The sequence below is a fragment of the Crotalus tigris genome, unplaced genomic scaffold (genome assembly GCF_016545835.1).
Source record: "Crotalus tigris isolate CLP2741 ecotype Arizona unplaced genomic scaffold, ASM1654583v1 scf7180000017601.7605149639:7615979, whole genome shotgun sequence".
Taxonomy (NCBI): Eukaryota; Metazoa; Chordata; class Lepidosauria; order Squamata; family Viperidae; genus Crotalus; species Crotalus tigris.
The window spans coordinates 3,475,418-3,502,297 of record NW_024096505.1 but is presented as its reverse complement, the minus strand read 5'-3'; the positions used below and the strand labels follow the sequence as shown (position 1 = coordinate 3,502,297).

Genomic DNA, 26,880 nt, shown 5'->3' with positions numbered 1-26,880 from the left:
TTTGCAATGCCCCGAGCCTGCTTGCACAGGCTCAGGACATAACACAAACTGATGAGCATAAGTCATAAAACATCTTTTTCAAAATTCCTTTAATATATATTTTATAAAAAATGTGCAAAAAGTTCACAAAATACAGTTTTTTTGTGATGCTTATTACAACAGTAACTGCAGAAACCTCTAATATCTCCTAGTTTTCATATTATCTAATATCTATTATATTAATAAAATATTCTAATTCTATTCTAATCTATTATATTAATAAAATATTCTAATTCTAACATTAATATCTAATACCTAATATTGCTTAGTTCTAATTCTATGTAATATCTACTATCTAATATGTTCTAATTCTAGTACTAATATCCCCTACGTAATATATCCTAGTTCTAATATAAATATCCACTATTATAATATATCCTAGTTCTAATATAAATATCCACTATTATAATATATCCTAGTTCTAATACTAATATCTACTATCTAACATCGCTTAGTTCTAATACTATCTAATATCTGTTATCTAATATACCCTAATACTACCCACTATTTAATCTGTCTTAGTTCTAATACTGTCTGGTGTCCATTATCTAATGTCTATCCACTTGATAGGAATAACATAATGCAAGCCATCATTTGCTAAATATGTTATTTGGACCAAACAGTTTTTCCAACAGAAGCCTTTTCTTTTCTGGCAGTATCTTTGGTGTGGTTTCTTCACCGGGAGTTGAAGTCTTGTCCTTTGGTCTTTCGTTTGGAAATTTAGCAAATGAGGGCTCATAATTGGTGACAGGATCTTCCCAAAAGTGGGTTAATTCACCCTGTTGCCGATTTCTTGGTCTTCCACTGCATGGCATCCTTGGTTTGACTAAGGGACCAGTTGAGGGATATCCCTGATGCAAATTTTCAGTGGCTTCTGTAAATACATAGTGTTTTTTCAAGGTAGATGGTCTATGCCTTGGTATTGCTGTTATTACTTCCTCACAAATAGCTTCTTTTGCCTCCTTATCTGCTTTGTTTTCCTCTTTTGCCATGGCAACATATTCCAAATTGTTTACTTTAGGCATAACTTGAGGTGTAGGAAAAAATGATGGTTCAGCTTTTACTTTATTAAACTCTTCTTCAAATAAGTCCAACCCTTGCCTTTCTCTCCTGCTCTTCTGTCTTTCTCTCTTTTCATACTGGATGTTTTCTTCTATCCTTGATCCGATCTCTTCACTTTGTAATTCTGCAAAAAATGTTATTTTAACAGTAACTATTTAGGAATATGCATTATCTGTTAGAAAAACAACAGTAACAAAAGCACATTATTCTATCTACTGTTACAAATTATTTAAAGTGGCACCTTCAGTTTAAATAAATTGTCCAGGAAATATGCCAAGTTCTGTATTTCTTCTGAAGAATAGACATTATTCACAGCAACACAGAGCACTTGTAAAATAAAATAAAGTATTATATGACTCTGTTTGAATCCTTAAGCAAAGGTATGTCTTGTGATTTTTTTTTAATAGTCAGTTATGCTTTTTACCCATGAATGTCCCATTTGAAATGTTGTGCACAGGTAATATTTCAGGGAGATGAACTCCTGTTTCAGGTTCAATGTTGGCTTTCAATTCCTAAAAAGTCACAGAAAAAAACATATAAGACCATATTATCTTTTGCGTGTGTGAGTGATAAATTAAATCTTCATTAATAGCCTCCCTTACACATCAACTGCAGATTTATCTATAGTCATCGTCCTTTGTTTCATTTTACTCCATCTAATAAGGTATCTATCTAAGCTCTCCCAATGTTGTATTAACATAGATTTAAATTATAATCCAAGTTAGGAAAACATAAATAAATAAGTGACTTTTTAAAATTATTTGTTAGATCTCACGTTTTTTTCAAGACTTTCTTATTTCCTCCAATATTTCTTTTGAATAGAAACTCCAGATTATTTAATTGATATTCACTGAAAAACAGTTGCCTAGGGTATTGTGAGTCAAGGTGGATTTTATGTACATCTCCCTTGTCCTATTCAGCATTTTAATTAATACCAGAGAACTGATGACCCATTGGGTCATTTTTTCAGAGTTATCACCTTACCACATTCCCCAATGCCTTCAACAACAGCAAAGTTTTTAATGTACTGTCTTGAGTAGAAAAGTTGTTAAAAATTCATGAAGATATTCAGAGGTGTATTTGCCTTGAAAATGGGCACGGTCAAAGCTTATAAAGAAAGGAAAAAAACAACGATTGCTAGCACGATAAGCCCTATACCAGGGGTGTCAAACTCGCAATGGGGTGCACGCAATTTCGGCATGATGCATCCAGCTTGTGGGCCAGCAGTTTGACACCCCTGCCCTATACGGATCAAAGACAAGCCAGGAAAGAGAGAGAAAGAGGACTGCAGGAATCTTTTATTTCTTTCTTTAACATATTTATAAAGCTCCCTGTCTCATGCATGTGACTGGGCAACACACAAAATTCAGTCAAAATCATTATAAGCCATTAAAAACAATGTAAAAACTACAAATATAATCAAAGGCTTTTAAGAGTTCATTTACAATCCTACATATTACATAGCCATTCTTGTTCCCTATTTCTGTAGGGTCACCAAGCCTGCTGACAAAACCGTATTTTAAGGGCTTTCCAAAAGTGAATAGAGTTAAAACGGTCAGTCTCATAATCCATAGATTGTCCCATGTCTTAACTAGTTCTTAGTAAAACATTTTCTTAACTATCCCAAGGATTTCCTACTAATTCAAGAAATTTTAAAGCTGCATCTTTTAGCTTCTTTTTCAGCAACAAAGTTATGTTTATAACATAGTTATCAATTGTCTGCAAAAATCTTACTATAAGATGCATGTTACAAGAGGGAAATTATCACCAGAAACAAAACTTACAAAGGATCAGAAGTTAAGAATGATAAAAGGCTTGTTCAGCTGTTCCATACCTCGTGGAAGGTCATTTGACTTCCTTCAGGCTCACCCTTCCCAAGAGTCCTGGGTTTTAGGCTGATATTTACCTGGATAGCTTTGCTGACTTTAACAACTATGAAAAGCCAATAAATAGATAAACATGTCATTTGCATGAGAGACATCAGTGTTAGGAAAGTGATGTTTTACCAACATGTTTTAAGCGATTTAATTCTTATGCCGTTATATCGCTTTTATTGCATTTTAGTCGTTACTAATGCAAATAGCCAGTCTGATTTGGTGAACAAGGCATCAGACTTTGGCACAGAAACAAACTGGGGGATTTGGGGCTAGTCACACCCTGTCTACTCTAGGAAGAAGGCATGTGGTAGTGGAAAGGCTGTTCCTGGGGGAGGGGGGGAATGAGTGAAAAACACCCAGAGTCTCTACTTCCAACAAGGTCACCTAAGGCAGGAAGATCATCTCAGCTGCTCAGGGAAAGCAAGCGGAAACCTACAGGTAGTTGTTGCACAAATGTGCTCCAGTTGTGGTCCCTCACTTACACCTTCACATCCCTGGAAAATTACCACACTCAAACCAATTTCAACTTAACACAAAAGGCTCTTTAAAATACACAGAGATGCACACACATATACTAAAATTCTGTAACTGAGGGCTTTTGAGTTTAGTTGGATTTCTTAGTAAATATCCATAAAACTCTTGCCCTTATTTCTCACATCTAGAGAGAATTATGAGAACGATTCTCTTTAATCAGTATTGGTGACTATTAAATAATGAGATCACAAAATGCGATATTGCCATATTAAAAAAGAAAATAGAGCCAGGATTGGAAATATTTTTGATGAGTCAAAAGGATTATCATATTTTTATTTCACAATAAAGTATGAAAGAAACTCTGTGCTACCTTTTGGAGAAAAACAGGAATCAGCTTTCTCTGACTGACTTTTACCCATCCGGTGTGCATAAATATTTGTTATGCTTAGTTCTCTTTCTCTTTCCTAAAGAAATGCATTATTCAATTTATGTTGATAATATAGTTTATTGTATAAATGTCAGTTCTTCACAGATCATACATTTTACTGCCTAACTCCCACAAATATCTCACATTGATCTGTATTTTAAATATTTGCTTCTATATAATTTGGCCAAATAATTCCTTTTGTTAATATTCTGAAGGATAAGTATCCTTTTTTTCTATAACTGTAAAGTTTTTGATCAGGTTTTTATATTTTTATAATTCATAAACCATTAATTTAATTTGACCTTAAAGATCCTTCCAAAATATCTTGATACAAAATAGTTATGACATTAACAAAGTATATAGTATAAATATGTCTTATAATTACAATTTTAAAATAAACTGTTTCTCAATTTTCTATCAATACAGGCCATGATTACCATCTTTAAAAAGCCTATTATTTTCATGTTGGGATACACTTTTCAAGTAGTATTTTTTCCTACAAATGGTAAAGTGCAAATGTCCTAACATAAATTAATTCATTTCTGCAATCTATACTTTAGATAGCTACAGGCTGAAGGAAAGTCCCAGAGAAAGAAACAGACTTACCTCAAATGAGCATTTTGTGAATAGCACCTTGGATGCCTTCTGTAGTAAGAGAGTTTTAATTTAAGCTTTTAAATACCTTAAGTTTCAGCTTCAGCGACTCGATTTCTAGTTGTAAATTTGCGGTGCTTGACTGAGCTTCAGTTGTCATTTTCATCGCAACTGCTAACTGATGATTAAAGGAAGTAGTATTCAACGACATCTGCTTTTCTAGATCCTGAGCAGATTAGAAATAAACCATCAATATGATTAGTTAATATTTACAATCCTACAATACTGAATTGGAAATTAGAGAAAGCAACTGAAATTTTAGCAAATGTTTCCAAAAAGATGAAAATCTCCATCTCAGTTATAATATCACAATTTTTGAAATGGGAATCGGTTCACCTTGTGAAAGAAAAATATGGAAAATAATCTGTGTAATCAAAAATAACATAATTGTGAAATAAAGACGGAGGAGGAGGAGGAGGAGGAGGAGGAGGAGGAGGAGGAGGAGGAGGAGGAGGAGAAATGAGTAAAATTTTGTTCATTTTAATTCTAATCAAGCCTTAACATGCTTTATTTTTTGTCTTGATATGATGCTAAGTAAGGTAGGTTTAGCCACTATATAGCTTTCAATGTGCTGGCTAGGCCCACGTCATCAGAGATGGAGTATTTCAACTGACTAGTTAAAGCAAGAGTCATTCTTACCAAAATCTCAGTTTTCTATAAAACTGAGGCTAATACGCAAAAATGAAAGGAAATATGAAGAGCAAGAAGTTTTGCACAACCACCACTCAGAACACCCCGGTAGTGTTTTTCAACACCCATCTAGCATCGTGTGGTGAAAATAAGATTCATAAGTAATTAGCTTAACTAGCTTGAACATATCAATTTTAATGCACAATTTCACTAATTAATTATAATCTTTTCTTTGTTCCCTACATTCCGAGTTTCCAACAATGTCTGTTTTATAGGTAGAGATTATGATTTTATTGATTGATATGAACATTTATTACTAAAATCTTCCTCATTGCATAGTTGTGCAGCTTCTCTTTGTCTTTCAGGACTGGTACAAGCTTTGTGAAAAGCTTGCATTATACCAAAAGATCCTATTGTATCTATTTTCCTAGAGCTGGGCGGAAGAAAGAAGTCATTGGTAAAAAGTCATAGAGGTGGACAAGCTAGTTGTGTCAGGAAATTAAAGCTAGAGTGTTCACAGCCTATCACTATTATGTTTTACTGATAAAGCTTGGGAAAAAGTATTCTACCAATGACGTTTGATAATAATTTTGCAAAGAATGAAGTGGGAAACCAAATGCAGTACATCTATGTCTCTAATTGCTGGATAACAATTTAAGAATCTGAATACAAATAGATTTCATTGGAAAATAGAGCCTTTGAGGAAGCTGTTCTTGTTTCTAAATTTTGTATGTGCAAAATTGATATTCCCCCTTGAGCAGGTTTTCTGTTCATTTCAATATCAAAGGAATCTTGGAGACTTGAGGATGGTGCCTGTAGGGAACGGTCCCTATTGCATACTGAAGCAAGTCAGCTTAAAGCATTTCTTTATAGGGCTCTCCCAGAGCCCAGCTACGTTGTTCTAAGCAATGTAAGTTGCACGTTACCTGGATTCTCTTATCACTGGCTTCCAATTTTTGGGTATATGATGTTAATTTACGCTTTAGGTCTTCTCTGTCTTCAAGTTTCTTCTCTTCAAAAAGTTTCTGCAACGCCCGCAAGGCGTCCGTTATTTTTAACAGTTCTGCCTCAACCTCTCTCAGCTTGTTGGAAGCCCTGCGCTCTTTTTCCTGAGATGTCCTGAGAAGCGATCTCAGAGTCAGCACTTCATTAGATTGCGTGGCCAAAAGATCAGGCAGGTTAATCTCTGCATTTTCATGTTTACTAATTGCTTTTAAATGTTGTGACTGAAGACGCTTCAAGGTTTTATTTTCCATAGTAAATGTCTCCAGTTTATTCCGCAGAACAGCCACTTCATTTTTCAGTTCTTTAATGTTGTGATCTGTTGCTAACAGTAGATGGGAAGCCATGTTATGGTCAGTCGTCAATGTGGTCTTCTGCTGACGTTTCTTTTTAGGCAATATTTTACCTCCTACATTAAGGAAATATCAAGATGGCATATAAGATTGAGCAAAGTAAGAATCTCATAACTTTACCTAAGCTTCAGAGCCAAATCCTCAAACAGATATTTACCGCATGGATTTGCTTATTTTTATTGAGTCAATCTCTGATGCAACTATTTATTGATCGACCTATTGTGAAAAATTATAGCTGAACTCTCATAATATTAGCTTTTATAACTGCTATACTCACATACTATGCTAAAACAGTATTTAGACCACTTTAGGTTGCATGGACTTCAGCTCCTAGAACTCCTTAGTCAATGCATAAAAATAGTTTCTAAATATTCCTTTGTTGTACAAAATTTATAAACATTAACATTTTGGGGTATTTCTGACTTCAGTTCTTTAATACGTGGGACATACGGAAATGTGTTATGAGAATCGCACGGTTTCAGCGAGTCACACAATTATGTCCACGGATAATGCCTCAGTGGTACAAATGCCTACTTTGCTGACTGGAATCTGGACATAATGGAAGTTGACAGCACAATTCAACTTGGAGGGGAAACGTAGCTGCTCCATTTTCCATGTCCCTAGCAGGAGCTCTTCTACCAGTCCTTTATCTTCCACGTCTTTTTGCTTCCCTTTAACTGTTGCAATCTTTGCTTATCCACAATCCGAAACAAGCACTCCTCGGTTGCCCAGAGAACAGAAATCAAAGTGCCCACTAAGCATCCAGGGTTTAAACTTCCCTCCTACGATGCCAGGCAGAGACTTCCACCCGTGGTCCGTTTATTCACCTTACCCGGTTCTTGGGCTTCGTTGGCAGAGAAGTTGATGTTTAGATCTTTGCTACCATGGCAACTAGAGAACTTCTTCTCTGAGCATCATGGGACTTGTAAGGCAAAGCTGAATGGAAGGAAAAGGTAAGATGGCAGACGTTAAGGAGGCGTTTTCATAACTCTGTCATCTCCAGTTTCCTTCCCGCTCCTCACTGCAGTCATTCAATAAATTATGTTTTTCTGCTGGGCGTTATGCTCCTCCATCCTGGCCTATGAAACAGCTCCTTTTTCCTGATTTAATTAAAAAGCAAACAGAATTAAACCCACTTTTTAAGAGCATTTTATAAATATTATAATTTTCCTTGGTAAATATCTATCCTATCAACCAAGCCCAAAAAAGTATGTAAAGATATGCATGCCTACTTTAGTGTAGGCTCCACCGAGTACAATGAAATTTGGTCTGGGTAAATTGATGGAGGGTATAAATTTATATATGATAGAAAGAATTGTAAAATGCATGTTAGGGGAACAGGTTTATTGGGACAATCTAAGATCACAAAATTGAGTTTTTCGCTTTTTTCAGAAGTGTTCATTTGGCAAGGTGATAAATTGGAAGAAGAAAGGAGTTTTGATCAATTTTTAGCAACCTCATCATTATCTGCTCGTAATCTGGTCCTTCAGCTCTTCAACGATGCACTCTTCATTCCAGTAACCGAGTCCATCCACTTTACTCTGGGTCACCCTGTTCTTTCCCCTTCCACATTTCCTTGCACTAGAACCTTCTCCAGAGGGCTTGGTCTTTGCATAATGTGTCCCAAGTGGGATAATTTGAGTCTGGTCATTGGTGCCTTGAGTGAAAACTCTGAGCTGGTTTATTTGATGATTGACTGATTTGTTCTCTTGGCTGACCACGGTTTTCTCAGGAGTTTTCTCCAAACCCAAAAGTAACTTTCTCTTCGGAAGATACCAGTTAGTGTTTAAGCTTTTAAACCTGCATTTAATTACAGACTTCAAACAAAAAGTCAGAGGAGATTGATATAGTGTAATTTTAAATTGCAGTAAGATTTTTCCAAACAGGGCATTTTAAGTAAGCCATAGGAAAAGTTCCCTTTTCCATCCAGTTTTTAAGAAAAACACAACTAAGAAAACTAAAGGGTTTTTATGTGAATGTTGTTGGGTGACCATTACCTGTAATATGCTGTTAGGAAAAAATGAAGGCAAAGTTGCTCCTTTAGCTAGCTGTCAACTTGAACCATAAGTTGGGTGGCAAATGAATAAGAATAATGATGTCCAGAAAGAGGATATGACAATTCTTGTAGACAGCAGAAAAGCAGAGAAAGAATTGGAGAAAATAACAAAATTCAAAGACCAGTAAACAGAATTAGAATTATTGTAGCAAAACAGAGCAAAATTAATAGGTGGCTTGGATGCCATCCCAAAACAACTAGGGCACCACTTAAATACCATTGGCACTGACAAAATCACCCTCAGTCAGTTGCCAAAGGCAGCTTTGCTTGGCACAGGTTCCATCCTGTGACAATACCTTTAACACTACCAAACACACATACCTGCTTACCCCAGGCCGTTCCGAAGGTCTTGGTAGGTGATAAAAAGCCACATCCAGTATAACATCTGGCTGACTGTGTGCTGAAGCATAGTAATAATGCCTCTGCCAGGTCCTTGAGAAGGACTGGATAGGTGGATGAAAATTCAAATCCAGTCTGGACATCTGGCTGACTGTGCAACAAGCCACAATTCTACCAATGACATTTGAAATTATTATCTCTTCCAGCAAATAAGAAACTCCCAAAGAACTGAAGTGGGAAACCAAATGCAGCACATCTATGTCTCTAATTGCTGGATAACAATTTAAGAATCTGAAAAAAATAGATTTCATTGGAAACTAGAGCTTTGAGGAAGTTGTTCTTGTTTCTAAATTTTGTATGTGCAAAATTGATGTTCCTCCTTGAGCAGGTTTTCTGTTAATTTCAATATCAAAGGAATCTTGGAGACTTGAGGATGGTGCCTGTAGGGAACGGTCCCTACTGCATGCTGAAGCAAGTCAGCTTAAAGCATTTCTTCATAGGGCTCTCCCAGAGCCCAGCTACGTTGTTCTAAGCAATGTAACTTGCACGTTACCTGGATTCTCTTATCACTGGCTTCCAATTTTTGGATATATGATGTTAATTGTCTTCAGAAAATTTCTGCAACGCCCGCAAGGCGTCCCTTGTTTTTAAGAGTTCTGCCTGAACCTCTCTCAGCTTGTTGGAAGCCCTGCGCTCTTGTTCCTGAGATGTCCTGAGAAGTGATCTCAGAGTCAGCACTTCATTAGACTGCGTGGCCAAAAGATCAGGCAGGTTAATCTCTGCATTTTTATGTTTATTAATTGCTTTTAAATGTTGAGACGGAAGATGCTTCAAGATTTTATATTCCACAGTAAATGTCTCCAATTTATTCCGCAGAACAGCAAGTTCATTTTTCAGTTCTTTAATCTCATGGTCTCTTGCTGACAATAGATGGCAAGCCATGTTATGGTCTGTCATAAATGTGGTCTTCTGCTGAGGTTTCTTTTTAGGCAATATTTTACCTCCTACATTAAGGAAATATCAAAATGGCATATAAGATTGTGCAAAGTAAGAATCTCATAACTTTACCTAAGCTTCAGAGCCAAATCCTCAAACAGATATTTATCGCATGGATTTGCTTATTTTTATTGAGTCAATCTCTGATGCAACTATTTATTGATCGACCTATTGTGAAAAATTATAGCTGAACTCTCATAATATTAGCTTTTATAATTGCTATACTCACATACTATGCTAAAACAGTATTTAGACAACTTTAGGTTGCATGGACTTCAGCTCCTAGAACTCCTTAGTCATTCGTGCCTAAAGCAGGATTGCTAGGCCAGCACCCTAAGCACTGTACAAAACTGCCTAGACAGATGGATTGATACACACACACACACAGACACACACAACACTCACATCATATCTAAATGCTGACAAAACACTGAAAGTAATGGACTCAAATTAATGTAAGAGTGACCACTCAAATTTGCACACTCCTTTTCTTTTTCTGGACCCCATTCCCTGTCCCTTAGTGTAATTATTGAAACCATGTGACACTGACATCTGTATGACCATGACAATGGTGAACTATTCCCGTCACCAATAACTGGTGAATTGAACCCATCAACACAACCTCCATTACCTAGAGGGTAGAATTACTGACCAAGAGGGTTCAAAGCAAAACATTAACATATTAATCAACCATATGCAGTTTAACTATTTAAACTATTTAACTAGATTTGTGTGACTTTCAAAAATATAGTATACTTTTTACAGTCTAGAAGTGTCAGGCTAGCTCGCAAAAGTAGTGTTATAGCACAACTGCTTCCTTTTCAGGAAAGGTGTGTTCTGTGTGACCGGTGGCCTTCTTACCTTTTGCATGGAGATGGTTTCCCTTTTTCTTCTCTGGTAAGTTCTGTTCTGTAGTTTCTGGCTGCTGGAGCAACGGGTTGGTGAAGCTGCCACCCTCTTTGCTTGTGGAGGTTTCAGAGGAATCTGAAGGAAAATCGTGGTAATAGAAGTTTAGAGAAGTTCCACAGTTGTTCTCTTCTGAACAAATGCTGTTGTTGCTGCCATGACAGCCGTTCTTGAAGCATTATCACTAAAGTCATTGGAACAGTGAAGTTGAGCACTTCCAGACTGGCTGGAACTTTTGCTACAGTTACTGCCTTTACTGATTTTGATCCTCTTACTAAGCCTATCTGGAGAATCACTTGAGCTTCCACTTTCTCTACATTATCCACATGTCTTCTTCTCTTTGACGGTATGATGAAGGGATGCATCATCAGAAGCCATCGTTCCACCAATGGCAGGGAAGACTGAATTATACTTTATATTTCCCAAACAAAATGGCACTGAAGTCAGACAAGAAAACAATGTATGATGTCAAGATTTTTTTAAGGCTTCATCTAACCCGTTTAAAAGTTATTTGCTCTGATTCTGTACCAAAAAAGATCAGCACAATTTTGGTCCCTTGCATTATATTATTCACTTCTTAAAGAATTGATGTGTTTATTATGCCTCCAGAGCTCTGAGTTCTTTCACGGAGCAAAAAAGACTAAAATAATAGTATTACGTTTCACAGAATGCCTGGACTGACATTCAAATAATAGAAAAAAGGGACCTTAGAGGACTTCTATCCCAATCCCTTGCTCAAGCTTTCACCCAGCTACTTTTGGAAAACATAATAGAGAGAAAAGGTGTTCTTGATAAATCAAGGTCAAAAAAGTAGCAAGTTATTCCTTGCTCATTCAGAAACTCCCCAACATTCAAGATTATCCTTTTTTCTACACATTTTAAAAACATGGACATGCAGATAACACACACAAACAGACAAAATAGAAAGGAGAAATGAAATGCATAAAAATTAGTTTCTAAATATTCCTTTGTTGTACAATATTTATAAACATTAACATTTTGGGCTATTTCTGATTTCAGTTCTTTAGTCATTTAATTAAATACGAGTGACATAGGAAAATGTATTATGAGAATCGTACGTTTCAGCGAGTAACACAATAATGTCCATGGATAATGCTTCAGTGGTACAAATGCCTACTTTGCTGACTGGAAGCTGGACATAACAGAAGTTGACAGCACAATTCAACTTGGAGGGGGAAAATAGCTGCTCCATTTTCTGTGTCCCTAGGAGGAGCTCTTCTACCAGGCCTTTATCTTCCATGTGTTTTTGCTTCCCCTTAACTGTTGCTACCTTTGCTTACCCTCAACCCGAAACAAGCACTCCTCGTGCGCAACCACAAAAACACTCTAGTAGTAGATTACCTAAGCCCATACTTGGGGTGCCTCAGCCTCTGGCTGATTCAAGTTTCAGGTGAGGACAGGTAGACACATGCTTAAAGAAGATTTACTGGAATGTCCTCCTATCAGGAAAGCTATAACTTTTATTTTTATTTCACCCAATTATTTCCAATTCTCGGAGATCTCCTGGAGAATCCCTGTAGTTTTCTTGCAAGGACTTTCAGAAATGTTTTGCCATTGCCTCCTTCTTTGGACTGAGAGAAATGACTGGCTCAAGGTCACCCAGCTACCTTCTTGCCCAAAGCAGAACTAGAAGAATCTACTGGTTTCCTTATGGATACCTTAACTGGTACACCAAACTGATTCTCAATTAATTAATTGGGTGCCATCAAATGGGTTTGACTTGTGCTGACAAAATAACAGTATGGGCAAAGGTTGCTCTCCTGGCCTTAATGACTAATGTTTCTCCAAGAATTTCTGTAAAGTCTGTGATTTAATCCTCTATATTCTTTTTCTTCTACCAGTTCAACTGTGTCAAGGAATGAAAGAGCAGTCATCCTTTCTTTGGTCTCAGAGAGATTGATTACTAGTACCATCGACTCTGAAAAGTATGAATCTTCTGTAGAATTTGAAGTATCTATTTTTTACTTAGAAAGTATATATTTTTTATTTAGAAACCAAGGAGAATATGGAAGTGGATTGAAAATCATATTGTCCTTTTCTTTTTTTAAGGCAATGTAGAACATATCTTTTAGGGTTTTACATGCTGGAGAATTTTCTTCGGAACTGAAGAGTAAGGACGATAGATCCTTGAATGCCCTGATTTAAGAAAAAACTGTCAAGACCAGTTTTTGTCTTACCAATCCTCCTCTTGGGCACCCCATTATCCCCTCACAACGTGTCAATCTATAGTGAAAAATAGGTGAAGTCTCTTGCAACAGATGCTCTCACAAACCATTCGTCTCCTGGTTCATCTGTTCTAGAAAACCCCGAGAGCCAATCAACTTGTGTGGGGGGAAGGACAAGGGACTAGCTGAACTAAGAGAATTTATTCAGACATGTATCTGTGTTGAAAATAGCCACCTTGAACTGTACTGAATGATCAAATGAACTTACAACAATAACTGTAGAAACTACTATTAAACATTAAATAAAACTATGTAATAACTACTATCAAAAAATCCAAACCTTGATGCAAAATTTCAGTGGCCTTAGAAAATGCATATTGTTTTTTAAATTTAGATGAAATTCTATATTTTTGTATTACTATTGTTAATTTGTTACAAAGAGCTTCTTTTGACTATTTATCTTCTTCGATTTCCTATTTTTCCACTGCAACATCTACCAAATTGTTTTCTTTTGACTGAACATGATGTGTAGGAAGAAATTTTGGTTCTGTCTTTAAATTATCAAACTCTTCTTTCAATAAGTGCAACCATTGCCTTTCTCTCCTCTTCTTCTGTTTTTCTATATTTTCATATTGGATTTTTTTGCTACCTTTGGGTAAATCTCTTCACTTGGTAATCCTGCAAAAAATGTGATTTCAACATTAATCATTTAGCAATATGCATTATATGTTAGACTAAACAACAGCAACAAAAGAACATTATTCTATCTAGTATTATAAATTATTTCAACTGGTACCTTCAGTTTAAATAATCTGCCCAAGAAAGATGTCAATGTCTTCTGAAGAATAGACATTACTTACAGTAACACAGAGCAGTTATGGAAAAAGCATTATGCCACTATATTTGAATTCTTAAGCAAAAGGTATGCTTTGTGATTTTTATGGTTCAATATTTATAGTCATTTTATGTTTTTACTCCCGTGAATGTCCTATTTGAAATGATGTGCACTGCTGATTTTTCAGGCAGATGAACTCCTGTTTCATGTTCAGTCTTTTTATCCATTTTGCATAATTATTCTGCATCTATGTTGTCTCTCAATTCCTAAAAGATCACAGAAAAAAAGCATATATATATATATATATATATATATATATATATATATATATATATATATATATATATAGGTCTTTGGTTGTTCGGGTTTTCTCCCACGTAAAATTGGAAGTGTCTTGGCGACGTTTCGACGAAGTCCCATTCGTCATCTTCAGGCTGGTGCTTTCAGCTTCGTGCCTCGAGCAGCAGTGTGTGGTCTTGGCTGTTTCTTCCTTTTAACTGCCAGTGGAGGTATGAACTGATTGGGTGGGAGCTTGGCTGTGTTCTGATTGGGTGGAGGTGTGTTCTGATTGGTTAGGGGCTTGGCTGTGCTCTGATTGGCTGGGGGGTTGACTGTGCTCTGATTGGCTGGGGGATTGGCTGTGCTCTGATTGGCTGGGGGAGTGTTCTGTTTGGACCATTTTGGACCATCTTCCCTGGTCCAACACCTTAAAGCTACAGGACATGAAATTGACTTTAAAAATACCAGAACCATTGCCAAAAGTGAACATTTTAATAACAGAATAATCAGAGAAGCCATCGAGATAGAAAAACGCCCACACAGCATGAACAAGCGAGATGATACCTCCCGCCTACCAGCCATTTGGAAACCCGCCCTCATTGACAAACGACTCCCTAACACAAAAAATGATACCAGACCCACACTCACAAAAACCACACAGGATGTCACCACCAAACATCCACGCAAAAAACAAACCCAAAGCCACACTGACTATGAGGCACGACCACAAACCAGAAGCCAGACCACAGCTGCATCATTAGCCACTTTAAACCCCCCCAATCCATACATGAAGCAAACTGACACCTCCATGAAGAGGAAGCACGACCACGAACGCGAAGCCAAGGAATGGCAGGGCAGCCCAAAATCTTGAATCCCTCTGCAACTCAGACTAACCTGAGCACAACCAAACAGAACACTCCCCCAGCCAATCAGAGCACAGCCAACCCCCCAGCCAATCAGAGCACAGCCAACCCCCCAGCCAATCAGAGCACAGCCAAGCCCCTAACCAATCAGAACACACCTCCACCCAATCAGAACACAGCCAAGCTCCCACCCAATCAGTTCATACCCCCACTGGCAGTTAAAAGGAAGAAACAGCTAAGACCACACATTGCTGCTCGAAGCACGAAGCTGAAAACACCAGCCTGAAGATGACGAATGGGACTTCGTCGAAACGTCGCCAAGACACTTCCAATTTTACGCGGGAGAAAACCCGAACAACCAAAGACCTACATACAAATACCCGCGAAAACCTCAGAAAACATATATATATATATATATATATATATATATATATATATATATATATATATACACACACACACACACACACATACATGTTAACTTTTACCTGGGTAAGTGATAAAGTGTCATTAAATCTCCATTAATACCCTCCCTTTCACATCAATTGCAGGCTTATTTATAGTCATCATCCTTTGTTTCGTTTTATTCCGTCTAATAAAATCTCTCTCTTAACTCTCCCAATATTGTATTAACATAGATTAAAATGATAATCCAATTTAGGAAAACAAAAATAAATAAGGGCTTTATTTTATTTATTTGGTAGATTTATATCTCACGTTTTCTCTAAGATTTAAATATCCCCTCCAACATTGCATTACAATATAAACTCAATGTTATTTGATTGATAGCCATTAAAGCAAAGTTACATAAGGTATTGCTACTGAAGTTGGACTTGAACCTAGAACTCCCTTGTCCTAGTCAGCATTTCAATTAAGACCAGGGAACCCAAGAGCCATTGGGTCATTGTTTCAGAGATGTCACCTTACCGGATTCCTCAATGCCTTCAACAGTAGCTGAGCTTTTATTGTACTGTCTACACTAGAAAAGTTGTTAAAAATTCAGGCTGATATTCAGAGATGTCTCAGCCTTGAAAATAGGCATGTTGAACTGTAAAGCATGGTCAAAGATCGGCAGTTGACCAAAGGAAATATTCTGTGACATGTTGCATTATGTTCTAAAATATCTTAAGATAATTTTATGTTATAAAATACTTTATAAAATTTGCACAATTTCAATTCCACAGAAGACATGGATTATGGATTTTGGACCGTAAGTAAACCCATTTCAGATATCTTGGTACAAAAATGATTGTCCTATAATGCACTGTTTTCCCAATTAAAACTTTCACAGAGACAAACTGGAGAGCTTTAATAGTATATAGATATCAGTTTGACTACCTTCATAAACAGAGTCCCCAAGACCTTGTTTAAAAGAAAACACATAGATATAAAGGAAGAAAAACAGCAATGAATCCTAGCACAATACGGAGAAGCCTGTATGGATCTAAGACAAGCCAGAAAAGAGAGAGAAAGAGTGCTGCAGGAATCTTTTATTTATTTATTTAGTGCATTTATAAAGCTGTCCATCTCATGCATGTGACTGGGCAAAACACAATATTCAGACAAAACCATTATAATGAATTAAAACTGTTATGTATTGATATCAGGAGTTAATGTGTTTTAGTTTAAACGTACCTCTAACTGTTTTGGAGGGAAAAGTTAAGTTCAAGTTTGAATGGGAAAACACCGTTTGAATTGATTGGTCGTCGCCTAGAGGCAGCAAGTATAAATAGCCGTCATTCTGCTGGTTAAGTCAGTTCTGTTTTCTGTTGCAATAAATCTTGTTGTATTAACCCGATCTGGTTAATGCCTTCCAAAACCCACTACACAGTAAAAACAATTTAAAAACCTTAAATATAATCAAAGCCTTTGGAGAGTTAATTCAAAATCCTACATATAACAGAACCATTTGCAGTTCCCTATTTCTGTAGGATCACCAAGCCTGCTGACAAAACCATATTTTAAGGGATTTCCAACAGTTAATAGACTCAGAACTGCCATCTTCCCACCTCCTGAAAAAGATGGCAGCTACACCAAAACCTTCCCTGAACTTCCTCATTGGGCATGCAAGTGGATGAGAAATAGTTTTGTTTGGAGAATTGCTTTGACTTTTTTTATGACTGGCTTTGTCTTGGCATGTTGGGTGAAGTAGCCATTATATGTTCAGCATACCTTACACAGAAACAAACTGGGTGATTTGGGGCTAATCACCCTCTGTCTACTCTAGGAAGAAGGCATGTGGTAGTGGAAAGGCTGTTCCTGAAGGGGATGAGTGAAAAACACCCAGAGTCTCTACTTCCAGCAAGGTCACATCATCTCAGCTGCTCAGAGAAAGCAAGCTGGAAACTACAGGTATTTGTTACGCAAGTGTGCTCTCACGCTCAGGTTATCGTCACTCACACCCTCATATCCCTGGAAAATTGGCACACTCAAACCAGTTTCAACTGAACTCTGAGGCACAAATGGCTCTTTAAAATACACAGAGACCCAGTGAATTAAAAATAACAGCAGACTTTGACTGATTATGAAGTAGATCTATTTGGTCTTACACACATGCACACAAAAACACACACTCATCCGTACTTACCCCACATCTACAACTAGGCTGCTTGACATTAGCCAGAGGGACAGAAGCTGCCAAGTCCTGATCCAAAAATGACCCCAAAGTCTGGGCAGGCCTCAGGACCTCTTTTGATCCCTCAGTGTTGATGGGAGAGGCTTAACCCATGCAGGCCCAACTCCTTGGTTGCCAAATGTGGGGAGGGGCTTGCTATGTGCTTAGGCCAAACTTTTGTTCTTTCCTTTTTGCCTTGGTTCTTTTTCCTGGCTTTTCTCTACCCTGCTTACATGCATTCACTGTTAGTTCTGGTGGCTTCGGCCTAGGCTGACACATTGCTCACTTAACAAACAGTTGCTTTGCATTCAGAGATCTGATGCTCCTCCCAAATTACTTACAGCCCAATTCCAGAGTTCTGATGCTGTTTCCCTCCCACACTGTCACATAACTCTCTTTAAGGCCAATTACAGTGTATTTTCCAAGAAACCGGATTTTGGGGCAGGTTTCTGCCAACAAAATGGCCGTAAGAATGCATTGGCTTGCTTAACAAATACAGTGTTTAATGATCGCATCATTTGCTTTATAACTGGGCCTTCACTTCAGAAACACTGCAAAAAAGGTTGTAAAATCAGGTTGGTAACATGGGTCCCTTGATTTATGACCATCATAACCTATGATGGAAATTCTGAGCTCCATTGAATCATAATTTGAGGACTGTGTATATTGGATAGCAGCAGCATCATAGGACAATGTTAGATAATCCCTTCAGTGGCAATGGCATGGGGGTTCTTTTATACTGCTTGGGACAAGGCAATGGTAAACCACTTCTGTATTTCATTCAAAATGCAGAGGTAGACAAAGGGGTGAAAAATGGTTATATGCACTCTTCTTATTAATTCAACCTATATGTTGAAAGCATACAGGGGAGGCGGGATTGAGAAAAAAATAATTGTGGCTTTAAATTTGGAGGAAGAAACAGCAATAATGTGATCTTGAACTATATGTACCTCTAGTGGGACGGGCAGCTATAGTATATAAATTTAAGAAATAAATATATAAATTTGCCTGATATTAACACTTTTTGCTTCAAAATACACAATTTAACTCATTTGTATAATGGCAGCATGGCATGAAGTAATAGTTTCATTTCCACAGCCAGACTTTGGGGTATACCAAATTCAAAGGCTCTAGAAGTCATCAAAATATAAAGCATTTTATCCTGTAACAAAGGACTTTTGAATTTAGTGGGATTTGTTAGTAAATATCCATAAAACTCTTCTCCCCTTATCTCTCATATCTAGAGAAAATGATGAGAATCAGCACTGATAACTATTAAATAATGAGCTCACAAAATTAGTATTGCCATTTAAAAAAAGAAAATAGAGCAGTGATTTGAAATATTTTTTGACAAATAATATAATTATCATATTTCTTATTTAACAATAAAGTATGAAACAAACTTTCTGCTACATTCTGGAGAAGAACATGAATTACCTTTCTCTGGCTGATCTTTACTCATCCGATGTGCATAAATATTTGTTATGCTCAGTTCTCATTCTTTTTCCTAAAAAATGCATTATTAAATTTATGTTGATAATATAGTTTATTGTACTGATATCAGTTCTGCAGAGATCATACATTTCACTGCGTAACTCCCCCCAGTATCTCATTTTATTTACCTGTATTTTAAATTATTTGCTTATGTATAATTTGGCCAAATAATTCCTTTTCTTAAGATTCTGAAGGATAAATATCCCTTTTTCCTGGAATTCTGAAGTTTTTGACCATGTTTTTTATTTTTACAATTCATAAACCTTTCATTAAATTTGATCTTAAAGATCTTTCCAAAATATTTTGATACAAAATTGTTATGATATTAACAAAGTCTATAGTATTAAATATATCAATACAGGCCTTGTTTAACATCTTTAAAAAGCATATTATTTTCATGTTGGGACACACTTTTCCAGTAGTATCTTTTCCTACAAATGGTAATGTTCAAATGTCCTAACGTAAATTAATACATTTCTGCAATCTATACTTTAGATAGCTACAGGCTGAAAGAAAGTCCCAGAGAACAAAATAGGCTTACCTCAAATGAGCATTTAGTTAATAGCACCTCGGATGCCTTCTGCAGTAAGAGAGTTTTAATGTAAACTTTTTAAATACTTTAAGTTTTAGCTTCAGCAACTAGACTTTTATTTATAAATTTGCGGTGACTGACTGAGTTTCAATTGTCTTTTTCTTTGCAAGTGCTAATTGATGACTAAAGGAAATAGTATCAACGAAAGCTGCTTTTCTAGATCATAAACATCTTATAAATAAACCATCAAAAAGATTATTGAACATTTACAATCGTACAAATATTGAATTAGAAATCTGAAGAAGGCAACTGAAAGTTTAGCAAAATGTTTACAAAAAGATAAAAATCCTCCATCTCGGTTATAATGCTCACATTTTTGAAATGGGAATCGGCCCACCGTGTGAAAAAAAATTATAGAAAATAATCTGTATCTACATTTTTGTAATATATAGAGAGATTTTGATTTTATTGATTGATAAGAAAACTTTTCCCTAAAAACTGCCTGATTACATAGTTGTGCCGCTTCTCTTTGTCTTTCAGGACTGATACAAGGTTTGTAAAAAGCTGGCATTATACAAAAGATCCTGCTGTATCTGTTTTCCTAGAGCTGGGCTGAAGGAAGGAGGCATTGGTAAAAAGTCATACAGCTACCAGCTGCACAAGCTAGATTGCATCAGGAAATTAAACCTAGAGGTTTGAAATTATTATCTATTCCAGTAAATAACAAACTCCCAAAGAACTGAAGTGGGAAACAAAATGCAGCACATCTATGTCTCTAATTACTGGATAATTACTGAACATAAATGGATTTCCTTGTAAAATTGAATTTTAAAGAAGTGGTTATTGTTTCATAATTTTGTACGTGCAAAATTGATGTTCCTGCTTGAGGATGTTTTCTGTTAATTGCAATATCAAACGAATCTTGCTGACTCGAGGATGGTGTCTATAGAAAATGGTCCCTGCTGAAGCAAGTCAGCTTTCAAATCATATTTTCCTTTTTTCATTTTGTAAGGCAATGTAGAATTTTCCTTGAATGCCCTAACTGAATTAAGAAAAAACTGTCAAGACCATTACCAATCTTTCAAGAAACAGATTCCCTTCTTCCTCCTCCTCCTCTTTGATGCCTCTTTCTCCCACCACACCCACTCCACCAACCTGCAATGACTGATGCTTTGCTAGCACTTGGCCTTTTAAGGGCTGAAGTCCTCGCAACAAATACTCTCACAAACCAATCATCTCTTGGTTCTTCAGTTCTGGAAATACCCGAGAGCCAATTAACTGAGGTGGGGGAAAGGAGGAGAGACCAGCTGAATTTGGAGAAGTGGAGGTGCCCTGGGGATTCTCTCTGCTTGCCAAGCTGCTACAGGGCACTAAACCTCTGCTTTTTTGTGCGCAGAAGTCTTTGGAAGCTACTTGAGTGATTGCTCTTTAAGAAAGGAAAGTGATGCTGCTCCGTGTTCAGAGACTTTTACTAAAGATGTGTCCCCAAATCACTCTCTCTCTAGCCCCTCCACACCCACTTTGAAATTCTCCAAGCAGTCCTATCTTAATATCCTGGCTACATAATTACTCCCAGTGGCACGTCTTAGCAAACATGTTGAAGTCACACATAACTGATTTCATTGCCAAGGAAACCACTACCTTATTCACCTGCTTCCTTTTCCTCTTAGTTTTCTTTCAATAGGACAGTTGTTACATCGAAGTTGACAACCCTTTTACTCAATAGGCAACTTCCAGGCAGCTTAGAGTAAGTTCAGCAGCCATAGAAATTTTCATAAATAAATCATAGGGAATGCAAAATGAATGCCATAGTGATTGTGATTCAGTGTGTAAATCAGCGAGGTTAAATTTTGCTGCCTATCTGGATGGCTCTGTACCACCCAGTTTATCTATTTCTTTATTTTCTAGGTGAAGGCATAAAAGTCTGGGCTGAAGATGCTCCCAATATTTATTTTCTAAACTTTCATTTCTTACACTCTATCCTTTCTCTGTTTAATATCTCCAGCTAAGAGTTGTATTTCCTCATCGAGTTCTTTTAAAAGTGTGTAAGGTCTAGCAATAGCACTTAAACCTATATATTGCTTCATAGTTTTTTACAGCCCCCTCTAGATGGTTTACAGAGTTAGCATGTTTCCCCCAACAATCTGGGTCCTCCTTTTACCGGGTTCGGAAGGATGGAAGGCTGAGTCAACCTTGAACCCCGTTAGGATTGAACTCCTGGCTGTGGGCAGAGTTAGCCTGTGATACTGGATTCTAACCGCTGTCACCATGGCTCATTGGTTAGAATGCAGTTCAAGCTTTGTTCCCATTGCCTGAATTCCTTCATTTGTTTTTGCTGTACATTAATCCAAAAAAGCACTTGAAGATTCAGCTTCTCCTGATAATCTTATTTCATTTCTTTCAGTTCTCTTACGTGAAGCCATTGCCCCAAAACATAACTAAAAATTCAAAGTTTATAACATTAAATCCAATTGGTCTAGTAAATATAATTAGATTACAGTCTTTGGCTCCCTCGTGTGGTGAAACAGCACCACTGACTATAAGCTGCAAAGAAATATTCTCCTTTATTCATTTCAAGTAGAAAAGAAAGGTGCTTCAAGAAATTCTTATTTGATAAGATTTGATTGATAAGCATAAGTCATAAAACATCTTTTTCAAAATTCCTTTAATATATGTTTTATAAAAATGTGCAAAAAATTAACAAAAGTTTTTTGTGATGCTTATTGCAATAGTAACTATAGAAACTTTTAATATCTCCTAGTCTTCATATTATCTAATAACTACTATCTATAATATATTCTAATACTAATATCCACTATGTAATATATCCTAGTTCTAATACTAATATCTACTAGCTAATATCACTTAATTCTAATATTATCTACTATCTAATATAGCTTCATTCTAACACTAGTATGTAATACATAATGTTGGTTAGTTCTAACACTATCTAATATCTACTATCTAATATATTCTAATACTAATATCCACTATCCATCCTAGTTCTAATACTAATATCTACTACCTAATATCACTTAGTTCCAATACTATCTAATATCTACTATCTAATATATCCTAGTTCTAATACTATCTGCTATGTACACTCTAATATGTCGTAGTTCTAATATTCTCTGATTATTATCTAATATCTATCCGCTTGACTGGAATCACAGCCATTATTTGTTATTTAATATGCGGTTTGGACCAAATAGTTTTTCCAACAGAAGCTTTTTCTTTTCTGGTGGTATCTTCGGCCTGTTTTCTTCAACAGGAGGTGAAGGGTTGTTTTTTGGTCTCTCATTTTGAAATTTGGTAAATGAGGGCTCATAATCTCCTAAAAAGTGGGTTAATTCACCATGTTGCCTTGCACTGAATGGGATCCTTGGGCTGACTAAGGGATCAGTTGAGGGATATCCCTGATGCAAATTTTCTTCTTTTGCTTCCTTATCTTCTTTGTTTCCTTGGGGCATAACATGATTGTTTACTTGGGGCATAACATGATTTACAGAAAAAAATGATGGTCCAGCCTTTAATTCATTAAGCTCTTCTTTGAATAAGTCCAACCCTTGCCTTTCTCTCCTGGTCTTCTGCCTTTCTCTGTTTTCATCCTGGATGTTTTTTTCTACCCTTGAGCCATTCTCTTCACTTTGTAACCCTGCAAAAAACGTTATTTCAACAATAACTATTTAGAAATATGCATTATCAGTTAGACAAACAACAGTAACAAAAGCACAATATTTTATCAAGTATCACAAATTATTTAAATTGGCGCTTTCAGTTTAAATAATTTCTCCAGGAAAAATGCCAAATTCTGGATTTCTTCTGAAGAATAGACATTATTCACAGTAACATAGAGCAGTTTAAAACAAAGCATTATGCCACTCTGTTTGAATCCTTAAGGAAAAGTTATGTTCTATTATCTTTACAGTTTAATATTTATAGTGAACTATGGTTTTTACCCATGAATGTCCTGTTTGAAATGTGCGCTGGTGATATTTCAGGGAGATGAACTCCTGTTTGAGGCTCAATTTTTTTACCGATAATGTATAATGCTTCCACATCTGCGTTGGCTTTCAATTCCTGAAAGGTCACAGAAAAAAGCATATATCTATAAATGCATGTTACCTTTTATCTGTGTAAGTGATAAAGTATCATTACATCTCCCTTCCACATCAATTGCAGACTTATCTATAGTCCTCATCCTTCGTTTCATTTTACTCTGTCCAATAAAGTATCTATCTAAACAAGTGGTTCTCAACCTTTTTAATGCCGTGACCTCCAACCGATCGTAAGTCGAGGACTACTCAACCGGTGGTAAATTGAGAATTAAACTGGTCGTAAGTCGAGGACTACCCAACCAGTCGTAAGTCGAGGACTTTCCCTGCCCAGGAGCACCGCGCATGCATGGTGCCGCCCCCAGTGCCGGCTGAGGCGTAGCTGGCAAGCGGCAGAGACAGAGCAGGCCGACCACCGGCTGGGCCACCAGCTGGCCCAGTCCAAGGGAGGTAAGGCACCCGCCGGGCCCCACGTTCGCGAGCAACCCTCCCTGCGCCCACCGGCCTCCCACCTCCTACCCCTGGCCCTATTTTACTTACATTTTTAGTAGTTGCTCAGCAGGGAGGGGTGGAAACTTCCAGACAGCTCGCCTTCGCTGCAGACATCTTGCAGCACCATTTGCAGAATGGGACTTTTGATGAGCTCAGCAGGGCAGAGACAGCCTGGACAATTCCTATTGGCTTTTGAAAGCCAATAGAATTAGACTCTATTCAAGAAAGTCTATTCTATTGGCTTTCAAAAGCCAATAGAATGAAAGGGAGTAGCACAGCTAAGGAAAAGGGGAAAAAATGGCGGACTGCGTTTTTGGGTGACCCCCATGAAATGGTCATTCAATCCCAAATGGGGTTGCGACCCACAGGTTGAGAACCGCTGATCTAAACTCTCCCTAAACTCTCCTATTAAATTAACATAGATTAAAATGATAATCCAAGTTAGGGAAACATAAATAAATAAAAGTTTTATTTTATTTATTTCTTAGATGTATATCTCACTTTTTCTTCAAGACTTCCATATTTCCTCCAATCCAGGTTATTAATTTGATTGAACTGATAGTCACTAAATACCAAAGTTGCCTAAGGTATTGTGAGTGAAGGTGGACTTGAAACAAGAACTTCCTTGTCCTATACAGTTAATGCCAGAGAATCCACAAGCCATTGGGTCATTTTTTCAGAGATATCACCTTACCATTTTCTTCAATGTCTTGAACATAACAGAGCTTCTAATGTACTGTCTACAGTAGAAAAGTTGTTAAAAATTCATGGAGATATTGAAATGTTGAACTATATAGCAGTGTAAATAAGCCCATTTCAGGTATCTTGGTTTAAAAATGATTGCCCTGCGACACACTGTTTTGCCCATTTAACACTTACACAGAGACAAACCAGAGAGTTTTAATAGTATATAGATATCATTCTGACTATCTGTATCAACAGAGTCCCCAAGACCCTGCTCAAAAGAAGGACAAAGTTATTAAGGGAGGAAAGAAGCAACCATTCCTAGCACAATAAGAATAGCCAGGAAAGAGAGAGGATGAAGTAGACATTATTTCTTCAGCAAACCAGAATCAAACCATGGATCAGTATAAAATATTATCACAATCCACACATTATCCCATGTCTTAAAACATTTTCTTAACTATCCCAAGAATTTCCTATTAATACAATAAGAAATTTTCAAGTTGCATCCCTAAGCTTCCTTTCTGGCAAGAAAGTTATGTTTATAACATAGTAATAGATTTTCTGTAAAAAAAAAAAAAAGTAGAAGATGCATGTTAGAAGAAGATGGCAAATCAGCAGAACCAAAACTTACAAAGAATCAGAAGTTAAGAACGATAAAAGGCTTGTTCAGCTGTTCCATACCTCGTGGAAGGTCATTCGACTTCCTTCAGGCGCACACTTCCCAAGAGTCCTGGGTTTTAGGCTGATCTTTCCTCGTATTGCTTGGCTGACTTTAACAAGTATGAAAAGTCAAAAATAAATAAATAAACATGACACATTCATGACTGACATCAGTGAAAGGCAAGTGATATTTTACTGACATGTTTGAAGTGATTTAATTCTTATGCTTTCATATCACTTTTATTGCATTATATTAGATACTAATGCAAATAGCTATACTAGCTATACTATGTTGTACTATAGGTAGTTCTAGTGTGATGGGCAGGTATGCTATATAAATTTGACACATATATATATAAATAAATTTGCCTGTGACTTCTACTTTGCTGCAAACTAAACCAGGATTTGAAATATTTTTTGATGAGTCAAACGAGTTATCATATTTTTATTTCACAATAAAATCTGAAAGAAAATCTGTGCTACCTTTTGGAAAAGAAGAGGAATCACCTTTCTCTGGCTGACGTTTCTGCATCTGCATAAATATGTTATGCTTAGTTCTTGTTCTCTTTCTTAAACAAATGCATTATTAAATTTATGTTGATAATATAGTTTATTGTATTAATGTCAGATCTTCAGAGATGATACATTTCACTGCATAACTCCCCCCAGTATCTCATTTATCCGTATTTTAATTCTTTGCTAATGCATAATTTGGCCAAATTCTTTCTTTTCTAAAGATTCTGAAAGATACATAACCTTTTTTCCTGGAACTGTGAAGTTTTTTACCAGTTTTTTTTTTAAATTTTTACAATTCATAAACCATTAATTCAATTTGACCTTAAAGGTCCTTCCCAAATATATTGATACAAAATAGTTATGACTTTAACAAAGTATATAATGTGTTTTCCCAAAAATAAGATCTATTCCGAAAAAGAGCCCTAGCCTGATTTTCATGCATGCCCCTAATATAAGCCCTACCCCAAAAATTAAGCCCTAGTCAAGACACTCCATCCAGATTTCATTGGTGCCGCCGCCACGAGGTGAGAAGAGGCAGGTGGAGCTGCCCACATGCCCTGCAGCCGTGCATCTCAGGGTCCCTGCAGTCAGGCCACTCCTTTCTTGGCAACCTGCCTATTCTGCCCACCTGCCTTTCGGTTTCAATCCCCTTCTGAGCCAGACTGCCATGCTATGGAGTATGTGTGGGGGAGGCTCGGTCACCTTTCTCGGTCCCCCTCTGCTGGTTCAGAGCCAGGGAGGAATGATGGTGAAAGGCTCTGCTATTGCTATTCGAGTGCCGCATGCACCTTTGGAGGAATTTTCTTGTGTCTTGGCCACCCCTCTTCCCTCTGCAGATCACCTGCCCAGCAG

At 36.9% G+C, this 26,880-nt stretch overlaps 1 protein-coding gene across 3 annotated transcripts; it reads right to left on the bottom strand.

Annotated features, from left to right (window-relative positions):
• Positions 1 to 210: 210 nt before the first annotated feature.
• Positions 211 to 18,043, bottom strand: LOC120320003 (lebercilin-like protein). 3 transcript variants are annotated; one of them, XM_039369438.1, is made up of 11 exons: positions 17,566 to 18,043; positions 16,614 to 16,801; positions 10,771 to 13,679; positions 8,896 to 9,917; positions 7,346 to 7,454; positions 6,090 to 6,574; positions 4,562 to 4,699; positions 3,823 to 3,916; positions 2,936 to 3,033; positions 1,526 to 1,613; positions 211 to 1,225 (listed from the first exon to the last, which is right to left on the bottom strand). In XM_039369438.1, the coding sequence occupies exons 6-11, from the start codon at positions 6,510 to 6,512 to the stop codon at positions 630 to 632; spliced, it is 1,437 nt and encodes a 478-aa protein (XP_039225372.1). In that variant the 5' UTR covers positions 6,513 to 6,574; positions 7,346 to 7,454; positions 8,896 to 9,917; positions 10,771 to 13,679; positions 16,614 to 16,801; positions 17,566 to 18,043; the 3' UTR covers positions 211 to 629. The 3 variants fall into 3 exon arrangements, with proteins under 3 accessions (XP_039225372.1, XP_039225364.1, XP_039225377.1); XM_039369430.1 differs by having other exon boundaries at positions 7,351 to 7,454; XM_039369443.1 differs by lacking the exons at positions 7,346 to 7,454; positions 8,896 to 9,917; positions 10,771 to 13,679; positions 16,614 to 16,801; positions 17,566 to 18,043 and having other exon boundaries at positions 6,090 to 6,589.
• Between the last annotated feature and the right edge of the window lie 8,837 nt (positions 18,044 to 26,880).